The sequence below is a fragment of the Myotis brandtii genome, unplaced genomic scaffold, assembly GCF_000412655.1.
Source record: "Myotis brandtii unplaced genomic scaffold, ASM41265v1 scaffold973, whole genome shotgun sequence".
In the NCBI taxonomy this organism is placed as follows: domain Eukaryota; kingdom Metazoa; phylum Chordata; class Mammalia; order Chiroptera; family Vespertilionidae; genus Myotis; species Myotis brandtii.
Window position 1 is genome coordinate 243,403 of NW_005372038.1, and position 13,988 is coordinate 257,390.

General features: G+C 33.8%; 1 protein-coding gene across 1 annotated transcript in view; it reads left to right on the top strand.

Moving 5' to 3' along the window:
* ALG13 (ALG13, UDP-N-acetylglucosaminyltransferase subunit) overlaps nt 1-13,988 on the top strand; it is an 87,659-nt gene that overhangs the window by 624 nt on the left and 73,047 nt on the right. Inside the window, 2 exon segments of the mRNA XM_005886343.2 lie at nt 369-531; nt 2,702-2,840. Coding sequence (XP_005886405.2) covers nt 369-531; nt 2,702-2,840 — 302 coding nt within the window.

Here is a 13,988-nt window from a genome sequence, read left to right on the forward strand (position 1 = left end):
GTCTGAGGTGGCGCGGCGTCGCTGTTTGCGCCGTCGGACCTGGGAGCTCTTAGTTGTCTCCGGCCGAGTTTTCGGCGCCTTTTTCAAAATCTTTGCCTGGTCTCAGATTTCTTGCGGGGCCACTTCTTTCAGGACTCCGTGAGCTGGGTCGCGTAGATCCGTTAGGGCTAGTGAGGTGCCTTGTCAGGGCCCGGGACGAGGAGGAAATGGGTCATTTTGGAAAACGAACAGAAATCGTCTGCATTTAGACTATTTGGCAGCCCGTCCTCAGATCTGAACACCGACATTAGAGTTTGCTGTTACTATCTTTATAGTAACCTGTGTAAAAGGCCTGTTTTTTTTTTTTTTTCTGTTTTGCCTCTTTTCAGATCATCAAGACCCTTGGTTACAACCGACTCATTCTACAAATAGGCAGAGGAAAGTTTGTACCTGAACCATTCAGTACTGAGTCATTTACTCTGGATGTTTATAGGTACAAGGATTCACTGAAAGAAGACCTTGAGGAAGCAGATCTTGTTATAAGTCACGCAGGTAAAGTGCCTTAGAATCTTAACGGGGTTTGGTTTTTTAAGAACAGAAACTTGAACCTTTTGGAGATAAAATCATTAGAGTAACTGTAGCCCTTTTGAATAAAAGACTTATTTGAACATAACAGTCGAGAATATTGGACAGAATTTGTTATTTCTGGGTGGTAAAAGGATGGGATATTAATTATCATAGCCCAACTTTACAGTAAGAAACTTTAAACACGGGCAAAATAATTGACCCAATGACGTGTGTAAAGAGTTGTCATTTGAAGTATTTGGACTTAGATCTGCAGTAGTGTTAAGCCATCTAATTGGTTGGATTAGTCATGGAGAAATTGACTTTGAAAGATGTTTTACATTTTTATTAAATGTGAATGTGAAATACATTAAGTAAAAATATTCTATAACAACTATATATTGTGTATCATTGCCTGCTCTTCAGCGAACCATCCTGATCTAGTTACACTGCCTATACCTTCAGAAGAACTGTTTTGGGAGAGCATTGCAATTATGACTGCTGGATAACTGAGGGAGGAAGAAGTTTTGTGGTTCTTAAAAAGCCTTCTTTGGAGAGAGAGAAGTCTTTAGAAGTAGACAGCACTAACAAATTGGTGATTAGAAATGGATAATAGCAATAGCTTTTGGTTGAATCCTCCCAATCCTATGAACTAAATACTATTAGTATCTCCATTTTACAGATGAAGAAACAGAGACACAGAGGTTAAGTGACTTTTCCAGTTAGTAAGTGGTAGACAGCTAACAATCTGATGCTGGAGTCTGTGTTTTTATTACTACCCTAGCATTATTTACCCATAAAGGATTTTTCTATTCATTTATCAATCTCCTCCCTGCCATAGAAAATACCAAATGATTATAGATTTTAAAGTTGAGTTGACCCAAGTATTGTATATATGCACATTTGTGGAGATTTACCCTTGACTGTTTTCTGGAATCAAACCTCACAGGCAAACTCATATAAGGAGTGGTCAGAGTTTTTCTTTATTGGTGCCTATCACTATTGAGGGCTTGCTTTTTCTACTTTTTTAATAGATGTGCAGAACACTTCATGTACAGTATGTTGAACCTGAATTTTATTTGGATTCGAAACCCATGCCTAGGGTATCCAAGTAGAGGGCAAATGGCAAAGCACTTAATTTATTAGCAGTGTTAAAAAATGTATTTTTCAAATTAGGTTTATAACATTAAAGAGCAACTGATAACTATACTTTTGGTATTTTGAATGTATAATTAAAAGTCCTAGTTTGTAGTTCTGCCAACTAAGTTTTTCATCTTTTCAGTTTTAGCATAAAACTTGGTAGAACACTTTAACTTTTTAAAAAATTTTATTAAATTTAAATAATTGGGGTGAAAATGGTTAATAGGATCATATAGGTTTCAAGTGTACAATTCTATGGCACATGATCTATATATTGTATTGTGGACCCACCAACCAAAGTCAAATCTTCCGTCACCATAAATTTCACCTGCATTACCCTTTACTACCACCATCCCCTTCCCTCTGGTAACCACCATATTGTTGTCTGTGTCATAAGTTTCAGTTTTATATCCCACATATGAGTGAAATCATATGGTTCTTAGCTTTTTCTGACTAACTTATTTTGCTTAGCATAATATTCTCAAGGTTCATCTGTGTTGTCACCAGTGGCAGTGTTGTCTCTTTTCTTATGGGGGAATGGTATTCCATGATATATATCTATCACATTTCCTTTATCTAATCCTCTATCGAAGGACACTTTGGTTGTCTTCATGTCTTGGCCACCTTGAATAATGCTGCAGTGCACATAGGGGTGCATATATCTTTGCAAATAAATGTTTTCAAGTTTTTGGGGTAAACATCCAGAAGAGGGATTGCTGGGTATATGGTAATTAAATTCCTAAGTTTTTGAGGAACCTCCATACTGTTTTCCATAGTGGCTCTACTAGTTTACATTCCCACCAGCAGTGAATGAGGGTTGCTTTTTCTTCATAATCTCTCTAACACTTGTTATTACCTATGGTGTTGATAATGGCCACTCTAATAGGTGTGAGGTGGTATCTCATTGTAGTTTTGATTTGCATTTCCTTAATAGCTAGTGAGGTGAGCATCTTTTCATATATCTGTTGGCTTAACTTTTTTAAAAACCTGTATTAACAAATTTGATGTATGTTTGTAGGTGCAGGAAGCTGTTTGGAGACTCTGGAAAAAAGAAAGCCTCTTGTAGTGGTTATAAATGAAAAATTGATGAACAATCATCAGCTGGAATTGGCAAAACAGCTACACAAAGACGGGCATCTCTTTTACTGTACCTGCAGGTATACTAGAGACTTATTATTTGACTTCTTGCTTTAATTCCTCCCTATTTTTACCCAGCTACCTACCCCATCTGTCTCTTCATCCTCTTACTTTCTCCCACTTATCAAACATTCTTTGATTTTTCTCACCTGTCAAACCCTCTCATTTGTTTGTCTTCCACTCCAACTATGATCTGTGCCTGCATCATTGCATGTAAATATCTGAGTGTGTGTGTGTGCATGAAATTTATGTTCATCTGGGTGCTCAAATCTCTGAGAATATAATTTTTGAGTTCATTATTTAGATTTTCATTATTCAAAGAAGGCATTTGCTTATTTTTTAAACATTTTTAATATATTATTGATTTCAGAGAGGAAGTGAGAGGGAGAGAGAGATAGAAACATCAGTGATGAGAGAATCATTGATCAGCTGCCTCCTGCACACCCCGCACTGGGGATCCAGCCCGCAGCCTGAGCATATGCCCTGACCAGGAATAAAACTATGCTCTCCTGGTTCATAGGTTGATGCTCAACCGCTGAGACACTGGCTGGGCCATTTGCTTATTTTTAATTCAGGTTTTGCGTTTAGTAAATCCACTGGAATCTCTTAAGTTTGCTCATTCATTAATTCAACTATACCTAATATATAGCAGGCATTGTTTTAGGTACTGTGGATGTAGTGGTAAACATGAGATAAAGTCCCATGGTACTAATGTTCTAATGGTGGGAGATTGTAAACAGTTCATAAATAAGCAATCAATATAATTTTACATAGTGAAATGTGCTATGAAGAAAATAAGTCAGGGTGGAGTGATAGGTTGGGTGAAGACTAATGATCTAATTTTATCTAAAATGGTTAGGGAAGTCATGATGGTATTTGACATTTAAGCTAGTGAATGAAAAGGAAGAGCCAGTCTTGTGAAGCTCTACAGCAGTGGTTCCCAACGTGAGGCAAATGCCCCAGAGGGGTGCAGTTTGATTTTTAAGGGGGGCAATTAAAGAATGAGTTATTAGCAGTGAATTTTTTGCATTTCTTATGGTGGTAGGGGCCTCATATATAGTATATAAATATATATTGTGACATATTTATGCATTTCAGGTCTCTATTATATGTTTTAAAACTTGTTTTTTCATATCACTTCATATTATTTTTAACAGTTTCTTCCTCAGTACTTCAACTGTCCTTTTGTTCTTTCATTTTTCTCTTTCATGGATGCCATGTTCTTTGGAAGCTTGTTTAGACCAAGTTAATGGCCTTTTAGGCTTCCTCTGTGTGAATAGGAATTCACTTTTTGAATAATAAGAATTATATGTCACAGGGGGGGCATCAGGATTTCAGAGATGCTTAGGTGAGGCATTGCCAAAAAAAAGGTTGGGAACCACTGCTCTAGAGGCAGAAGGAACAGCCATTGCAAAGACCCTATGCTAGGAATGAGCTTTGAGTTTGATATGTTTGAGGAACAGAGGGATGGTTAGTGTGGCAGTATAGTAAGCAAGGGAGAATGTAGAATAAGATGATACTGGGCAGAGAAGCTCATGTAAGAGTTCTGATTTTATTCTATGTTCAGCAAGAAGTCATTGGAGTATTTTAAGCAGGGGAATTACATTATGGTAAGGAGTATTATTTTCTAGAAGTACCTTAGAATTCAACAGAAACTGATCAACATCACAGTAGAAGGAAGAAGAAAATTGTTGCTTTGTTTTCTATTAATTCTTCTTGAGACACTAGAAGCTTGCCAAAGGGTCAGGTCAGTAATTTGCAATTGTTCAACTTGAAGAGCTATCCTAATTTGATGTTTTAAAAAGCAAAGACCTTATAGAAGTATTGCAAAATACATACAGGGATGGGCAAAAATAGGGTTATAGTTGTAATACAAATAATTAATATAATAATACAAGAATAAACTGCTTCACATACTCACAACTATAAGCCTACTTTTGCCTACCCTGTATTTTTATATTATAATAAGTTGAAGTTAATTTGAAAATAAAAAATAAACTTTAAAAGAAACATGTTAGAACATAGTAAGTTTTTCTTTTAAGCTTTACTGCATCTGTCTCCTAGGCATTCAGTAAACACTTGTTCATTCATTAAATATTTATTGTGCACCTACTATGTGCCTCACATTATTCTAGGTACTAAGGATACGTCAGTAAACAAAACAAGGATTCCTCCTCATTAAGAGGAGACATATTCATTGATTGTTTCAGGAGTATTTGTTGACATCATAATCCCTATAATGATGGAAAAGAGGGAATGTCAGGCTGGCTTTGTAATATAGAAGCCATTCTTAAAGGTATTGTAAGTCAGGGAGAATCTAGATAATCAAAATTATGTGGACCTCAGATAATGGGCATATCTGTCATTAGGTAGTTGAGAGTAATAAACTCTAATCTTACTGTTTATGAAAGTCAATTTTTCCAGACACTTTTGATGAGTATTTTCTTTTTTCTTTTTTTTTTTGAGTATTTTCATTTAAAATGTTAAATCAGCTTTGAATTTGTGTCAGTACATTTATAAAAGGAAAACATTGATTTCATAAAGGATGTCCTGTCCTGACTCTTGATTCAGGCTGAAAAGGAAGCTGTACAAATCTCTAACAATTTATTAAAGGTTTAAAAGTCATTTTTTTCTTATATTAATTTCAAGAAAATCATACATATGAATGCCATAAGAATCAGTAATTAGTTGTGCTTTCATCTTAGGTATATTATTTATTTGCCCCAAATTTAGGGTAGGTGGTTGTATGTTCTAATTTAAGTGGCTGGTTTAATTAAATTCCTGAAGTATAGTTTTAAGTTGTGGTTTGGAATCTTATTTCCAACAAGCATGGCGATTGTACATTGCTTAATTTACACCAGATTTATTATAGTAAATTACTGTCAAAAAGTTATTCCACCAACTTCATGAATGGTCTAGTAGTTTCCCAAGCTTATTGTTCTTGTCTGGCAGCTGTTACTTTTAGTTTCATTTGTTTTCATAAATTAATTTTGTTTCAATTTATATCTTCCCAGTCCTAAGAAGTGTTCCAAAGCCATGTGACCACATCCTTCCTGAAATAACATTTCTGAAATATTTCAGTTGACATAAGATACAGTATCTTTTGAATTGATGTTGATATATAGCTCTTTGTATTGCTTTAATCTTAGTATGTATACCTATAATATTAAAATACATTAAAATTACATGTATAATTTGAGAAGCTTCACAGTATTCTTGGAAGTTAGATTCATTCATCAAATGGGCAGCAGGTGAATGCTGAAATTTTCTCCCATATTACCTAATATTTTTCTTCTTTTGTTTTAGCACGCTTCCTGGGCTGTTACAGTCAATGGACTTATCAACACTGAAATGTTTTCCTCCTGGCCAGCCAGAAAAATTTTCTGCATTTTTGGATAAAGTTGTTGGATTACAAAAATAAACATTAAACTCTCAACACTTTAAAAACATCCCCCCCTACCCAAATCCAACCAATGCGATATGGTTAAATCAAATTAAATACATAAGATATATTTGCAGAGTAATATAAATTAATAAACTTCCTACATCTAAAGAATGTTAGAAAATTTTATGGTGTGAATATTAGCATTTGAATTCAAATAGTAATTGCAGTTTAGTAGATTTATTAGAATTCCCCTTGATCTTTATTTTTAAGTATTAGAAGTATGTAGTGAGCATTTACAGGTTTCATCCTAGAATCCCAAGTGGAATTGGAATCATGAAAAAAAATGAATAAAATTTGAAAACTCTGACAATAATATCAAATGTAGTTAGTTTGATTTTTCTTAGAGTAAGAAAATAAAACAGTAACAAACTTGTAAAATCTGAGAGTCAACATCTTTAGATTTATAACTCAAGGAGTCAAATATTAGAGTGGAGTGGATGTGTTCACTTTTTTTCTCTAAAATATAGTGACAGTAATCTTGCCCAATGTCAGAACTTTACTGGTTTGAGAAGAGTAAACCAAAAGGACAAGCCAATAGGATTTGCTGTGTTATTCTTTTCTAAGAAACCTCTCTTCCAGTGATATTATAACATTTACTGTAACATCATAATTTTACTTATAAAATTAGTTTTACAAGTGAATAAATATTCTGATGTGTATGGGCTAAATATATGGTTTTACAATTCACATAACTCAGATATGCAGGGTGGGGCAAAAGTAGGTTTACAGTTATGAGTATAAGAAAGTTTATTTTTACATTATTTATTGTATTTTTTTCATACAAACAACTGTAAACCAACTTTTGCCTCACCCTATATTATGAAATTATGATGAGCATAAGTAGTCTCAAGACCTGTAAAATAAATTAGGTTATCCTTAAATATTCATGGTTTTCTGGCAGAAAGTTTAGACAAAGTTCATCCATGAAAATAGAGCATTCACTGTAATGACCTGCTTTCCATTACATTATCCCAAAATGTTGAATATTCTAAATATTTTACTTGGGATACATTATATTTCTGTAAATTTATTTTCCTGATTGTGTTTTACTTGGGCTAATATTAAATTCTTACTAACGGTAGAAGGTGGTGGCTGAGAAGTACTCTGGGTAGCAGGAGGAAGCCAAGTTGGACTAAAATTTTGCTGAGAATATTCTAAAAAGTGAGTAATCTACACAGTTGAGAATTCACAGCACCATAATCAAAATTGTATTTTAATACTAAAGTTGTAGAAAAGGCCTTATTTAAATCCATAGAGAGAATTTGACTTTTCTGGGATCTTTTCTAAATGTGTTTTTCTAATTTGAGAAAAACTGTGACTTTATGTTGATCACTCACCTTTAGTTATTTTATATCAAGGACTAATCATACAGAATCAGAAACAAATGAAAGGGTGTACTCAAACTGCAGACAACTGAAAAGCAATATGGAACCCCAAATCCTCTGCTTGCTTCTTTTTCACTAGAATACAAAACCCAGATTCCATTATTTTATTTAGCAAAGGCTTAACCAATGGTTTCAATTGTGTGTAGTGACATCTCTTGATTATACCTTTATGAAATGTGGGGTTTAAAAATCAAAGGATATCTTGGAATCATTTTGATTTGACAGGAATCTTCAAGATCATCTAGTCCATTCCCTCATTTCTCAGATGAGGAAGAAGGCCAGAGGTTAGGACTTGTCTGAAATAACAGCCTTTGGCAAAGCTGCCCCTAGAAGCAGCTCTTTACTCCTGAGCTCTTTTTCTATCATACCATAACATATATTGTAAGCTTTTTGTTTCTTTTTATTCGTTTGCCTAGCATTTACTTTAGCTACTTTAATCCCTTCCAAAGAAACTTTTCTTCATTTCCAGGAGTTGTTTAATTAGTTATTTTACTAGGAATTTCACACTTAATTGGGTTTTCCTTTGGTTTATGATAACCTTCATTCAGACATAGAAACCTGTGATTACTGAGTTTTTGGAATCTAGCAAAATGCTATGGGGTAGAATTAATGCTAGATTGAATAAATGAAGACTTTAAAACAGAATTGTAGATTTTTGGAGTTCGAAGAGTATTACATGACAGGGCTTCAGGTTCTTGAAGTTAGTAAGTGGAATGCAGTTTTTTGAGCAGTTTTCTGTTCGAGTTATTTAGATTTCCAGGAATAAGGAAGCAAAAGGGAAAGTTTAGTATTTTGAGAAATTCACATTGTGGATAGGTTCAGAAGTGGACAACAGAAAGTTGATGTTGGAATAGGAAAATTATGTGAGGAAGGGGATGACTGGGAAGTAAGGATTCTTAGATTACTGTATGCTTATAATTTGGGAGAAAAGAAAATAAGAGCAAGAAAGATTTGGTGGTAGGTAAGTATAATTGATGAACTTGAAGTGGGGTTCTGGAACATTTAAAAGTAGTCATTTAAAAGTATTGTCAGTTGTCTGATTTTAGATACCTTAGAGCAGTAGTCGACAAACTGCGGCTCGTGAGCCACATGCGGCTCTTTGGCCCCTTGAATGTGGCTCTTCCACAAAATACCGACTTCTGCGCATGGGCCACGAAGTTTCAATCGCACTGTATGTGCGCACCCGCACTTGGTATTTTGTGGAAGAGCCACACTCAAGGGGCCAAAGAGTCGCATGTGGCTCACGAGCCGCAGTTTGCCGACCACTGCCTTAGAGCACTACTTTGTGTACTTATAAAGGCAGATAATCTAGGTACAAAGGGCAATATATAAAGTTTGTATTGCTTATTTGATAGTTTGAGAAAGTTTTCTAAGACTAAAAATCAGAAATAACTGGTGGTAATGTAAATATTTCCTTGGCTCTTTATTATGGTATAAGCACTTAATCCCTCTGATTTGTTCAAAATAAAATTTTCAGAGATGACCAAAAATCTTCATACAGTCTGAGAAATGAGATATATGGGAAGATTATTTGAAATTGATTTTTGGGAAAGATTTGGGAATTGGTGGTCCTGATAGCTATGGGCTAATCAATTTTCTGCTCTACAATTAGTATACATTTTTATGGGGGAGTCGAGAATGATAATAAGTTAATACCTGTTGCATGCTTAGTATGTGTCAGGTACTATTTAAAGCACTTTGTAGTGTGAATTTGCTTAATCTCTATGAAATAGGTACTGTTACTGTCCCATTTTGCAAATGAGGAAACTGAGCATAATGTGAAAAAGGACTTTTATGCTACTTCATTATCCAAACGATTATCTGGGAATTGTAATTGGAACACTGAATTCCAGTGTATTTCCATCATTTATGGGAACAAGAGGACAAAATATTTGAAATCGGGAATATTCCAAGAAATTTAAATTGTGTGATAGCTACAGGTATATAACCTATTTCAGTTTTTGCATTGCTATTTAAAAACATAGTGATTTCTACTCATCAAATCTACCTGGAGAAAATCCTAATAGGTTTACTTTGTTGCAAGTTATTTGCTAACTCTTCTTTCTCTTTAAATCATTGTGTTTTAGAGTCTATTTTTGGACCTCTCCTATTTATTTATTTATTTAACATATTTTTATTGATTTCAGAGAGGAAGGGAGAGGGAAAGAGAGACAGAAACATCAATGATGAGAGAGAATCATTGATCGGCTGCCTCCTCCACACCCCCCTACTGGGGATTGAGCCTACAACCCGGGCATGTGCCCTTGACAGGAATCGAACCTCGGACCCTTCAGTCCACAGGCTGATGCTCTATCCACTGAGCCAAACCAGCTAAGGCTGGTCCTCTTTATATATTTTTCTTGGTATTGTCATTACACCTAGAGCTTCTGTTGACTCCCCTATCAATGTCCCCAACTCTGATTTGAGCTCCTGAATGCTATTTTCCAATTGTCTACTTGTCATGTCTGTCAATTCTCTAATTACCTTAAATGTGCCCCAAACTAAAATCATATTTCTCCTATTATTTTTCTGAAATCCTTATATCTATTAATGGTGTCACTATTTAGTCAGTCCTCCAGGCTTTAACTCATCTCCAACCTTGTTTATATGATTGACCACCAGTTACTCTCAGCTTTACTTCCTAAATATGTCAAGCCCATTTAGTCAATTGGTCTTTTAACATAGATGCATAAGAATCGACTTTTGTTATCAGATGACACAATTCTTGCTATAGAGAAACTCTTACAGTTTAGTTGGGGAGGAGCTTATTCTTTGAGTTCTTTGCCTGAAACACAGTAGGCTTTGCATAAATGATAAAGGTGACTCTTTAACTTAGTACTGTTTTCTCATCTTTTTTAGGATTAGGTATTGGTTCCCAGAAACACACTCATCTTGCACACATTCATTTCATATTGTCTTCTGAATACAAAATATCTAGTTTGTCTCATTGAGAAAGATGTGACCATCATGTTGTATGGTGGAATTTGTAGGATCAAGCTTTTATAGGAATGGTATCTAAAATAGCAGTGCTGATGAACTTAACGTAATATCCTAGTGGTATTTAAGGGTCTTTAAAATAATGGGACCTATTGGGAATTTGCAGTAAAATATAATGATGCTAAAAATTAGAGATTTAGTAAAAGCAGTAGTTATAATGAAAGATTACATGGAGAAAGGTCTAGGATAATCACCAAACACAGTTTAATTCCTTGTTAAATGGTTAATTCTTACATGAATATTCTAGCACAATCTTAATATTGTGTATTCTTTTAATTCTATAATCTTTGTAGGTGGCTAGACCAAAGGTGGGCAAATCAATCTAGCTAGCTTCAAAAAGGAATGTAGCAATATGCTTCTTGACTTTTATATTCTTGAAAAATATTTTGAGGCGCTTTTATACCATTACATATTTCTCTTGGCATTTCACTTCTAAATCTTTATTGTCTTTATGAATGTTTACATTCTTGCTACAGTTATCTATGTTGATTTGTACTCTATCATTATTTTATTTTGATGGCTACAGTCCTGCTCTCTAAGATTCTTTGGGTCATGGAACCCTTCAAAATATTTAAAACTTAATTTTCTCTCTACTCATACATACACACATTTTCCTGTGAATTTCAGGGAGTTTACAGATACTTTGAGGCCCCAGGTTAAAAATCCCTAGACTGAGGCCATTTCAGTTATTTATAACTACTAGACTTTTTTATAATTAAACCCTCTAGTTAAATACATTTAAGTTTAGTAATTCCTAATTTTTCTAACAAATTGTAAACTTTGCTCAAGTTTAAAACATACCAAACAATACATTTTGAAACTAACCTTAATACTCGTATACTGTTAATTCAGTATCTATTATCCATAATGTTTTGTGCAACACTGTTTCTAATTGATAAAAAGAACTAAATGGAATGTTTTCATTCATAGTTGATTATTTTAGGATATACTACATTAGGCTCTTTGGTAACGCAATACATAATTATGAGTTAGTCATTTACTGTCAAGTGTGCTTCTAAAGTATTTGCTGAACTGATAGTTACTGTTGGAAAGATGTCTGTGAGAGGCCATATATTACATCTTTTTTACTGTTCATTTCCACTTTTGTACAGGGTATGTTGGTTGTTTCTCCACTAATAGTGTCAAATGGGTGGATAATACACTCCCCAAATTTAGGAGAGAAGAAGATTCCTAAATCCTCATCCTAAGTATTATGCATCTTAGTTTTCCATTTTGTGAATTCATAAAAGTAACTTTTCTCATAGGTACTTTCTGAGATAAAACCATTTGTTGTTGCATGTTTGAAAATAAAAAATGTCATTGGAATAATATATTTTCTCTTGGTTAGAGTTTTTGTTTTAAGAGTAGGAATAGCCCTAGAAATATTACCCTAGAATTCAAAGTACATAGATCTAAATGTTAGAGAAAGCAAAGTCTTCATTGGATTTCATATTTATTTTCATATTCAGTCACTAGCTGGGGCTATAGTTAGAGAATTAAAGTTTATTTAGAGATTTCAGTGAATGGGTATTTCCAGTGCATCAAAACAGAAAAGAATGTTCTGGTCTTTATTCTCCTTTCCCTCAATCACTTCCTTGTATGTCTGTAGACTGATTAGATATTGCAAGTATCTTAAATCAAGAAACAACCAAAAATAAACCTCAGTATTTCTGTGCCTATATGATATATTTTAAAGTGCTATTTTTCTTTTTTTCTAATCTATATTAGAATGTTTCAGGTCGAAGAAGGGAAGCCATGGAATTGAAAGCAAGTGGCTCTTGGTAATGTTTCTTCAGTTTTGCATATCTGAACAAGGATCACTGCTCTGAGAAATTCTTTTTCTTGTCTTTGTCTCCTTCCTAAAACTTGAGGAGGTTGAATAGGGTCCCTGTGGCCTAATTTTGTTTTAGAACCATTATGTTCCCTTCCTTCATAAATTCTACTTCGCTAATTCTGTTTAAATGTCTACCATGAAAAGAACTGACAGGTTCTAGTTTCAGGGTGCTGTTAAAAATGTTGCTTTAAAAGTTTTCTATTATGTTTTTAAAGAATGAAAGACCTTAAAAAGTGGTTCTATAGAGTTGAGCTACTTCCCCCAATTGGCCTCCAGTTATTTGGTGCTAAAAATAATTGAAATAAATGATTTAGTATTAAGTTTTCTTAATATTAATTGCCTTTTTAGCAGTTTCTGTCAATAGTTGTTTTATATACATGTGTCATCTTTGTCTTTTCTACTTTTAGATATAATTGACATGTAGTATTGTATAAGTTTAAGTTGTACAACATAATTGTTTGATATGTGTATATACTGCAAAATGATTACCACAATAAGTTCAATTAACATCCATCACCACACAGCTACAAATATTTTTATCTAAAAATCTAAGTCTGTATATTTCATTTAGTAAGATAAGACTTACTATTCATTTCTGTATGGGTTAATCAACACTACAATTTGCCAGGATAATAGGTTAATCACCCTAAAAGCTATTTTTATGGTTAACGTTGATCACAAATTTGACCAACTGAAGGGAGGGCAAATCTTTTATTCACCATTGAATCACAGAATCACAGTTCCTTAAACTTTAAAGAGAGCTTAGAGATCATGCACCCACAGAGATTAAAGTGGCATAACCAAATTCATAATGTTTTCATGGTACCATATTGCCTCTCAGACTCTAAAATAACTGAAGTATCATTTTACATATACATTTACAACTACATATGTTGCAGATAATATATGCTTAGAAAATTCAGACATATACCTTATTTAATTGGTTGAAATATGGAGTGTTATTTTAGAATTAAAATATTAGAATTATCTTACATAAGAATTATCTATACATATAATTCTAATGTAAGATTAGGAATATATTAGAATATAATTATCTTAGAATTATTAACATTATATTCATATGTTGTACTACAATGAATTTCTCCATTTGATCAGTGAAAGAAGAAATAGAATTTTAGCAATTAAAATAACATCACATTTTCAAGTTAATCACAATATAAAAAGTAGTAATTATAAAGTTAAAGCACATCAATTTTCTGACACATCAAATAAATACTTATTTTAAGTTATTTTTGTTTTCTTCATTTTGTTTTATTTTAATCAGTATCTAGAGTACAGTGCCAAAGAAGTCTTTAAGGCAATCATTTTTCTTCCTACTATTTTCCAATGTTGAAGGAAGGAAATCCATCAGGGTTTGGAAACATTTTTCTGGGGAGTATATTTGAACTTTGATTCGATTTACAGGAGAATTTAGGTAAAATTGTCCACTCTCTCCCTTCCTTCCTCTCCCTCCCTCCTTCCTTTCTTCCTCCCTCCCCCCTCCCTC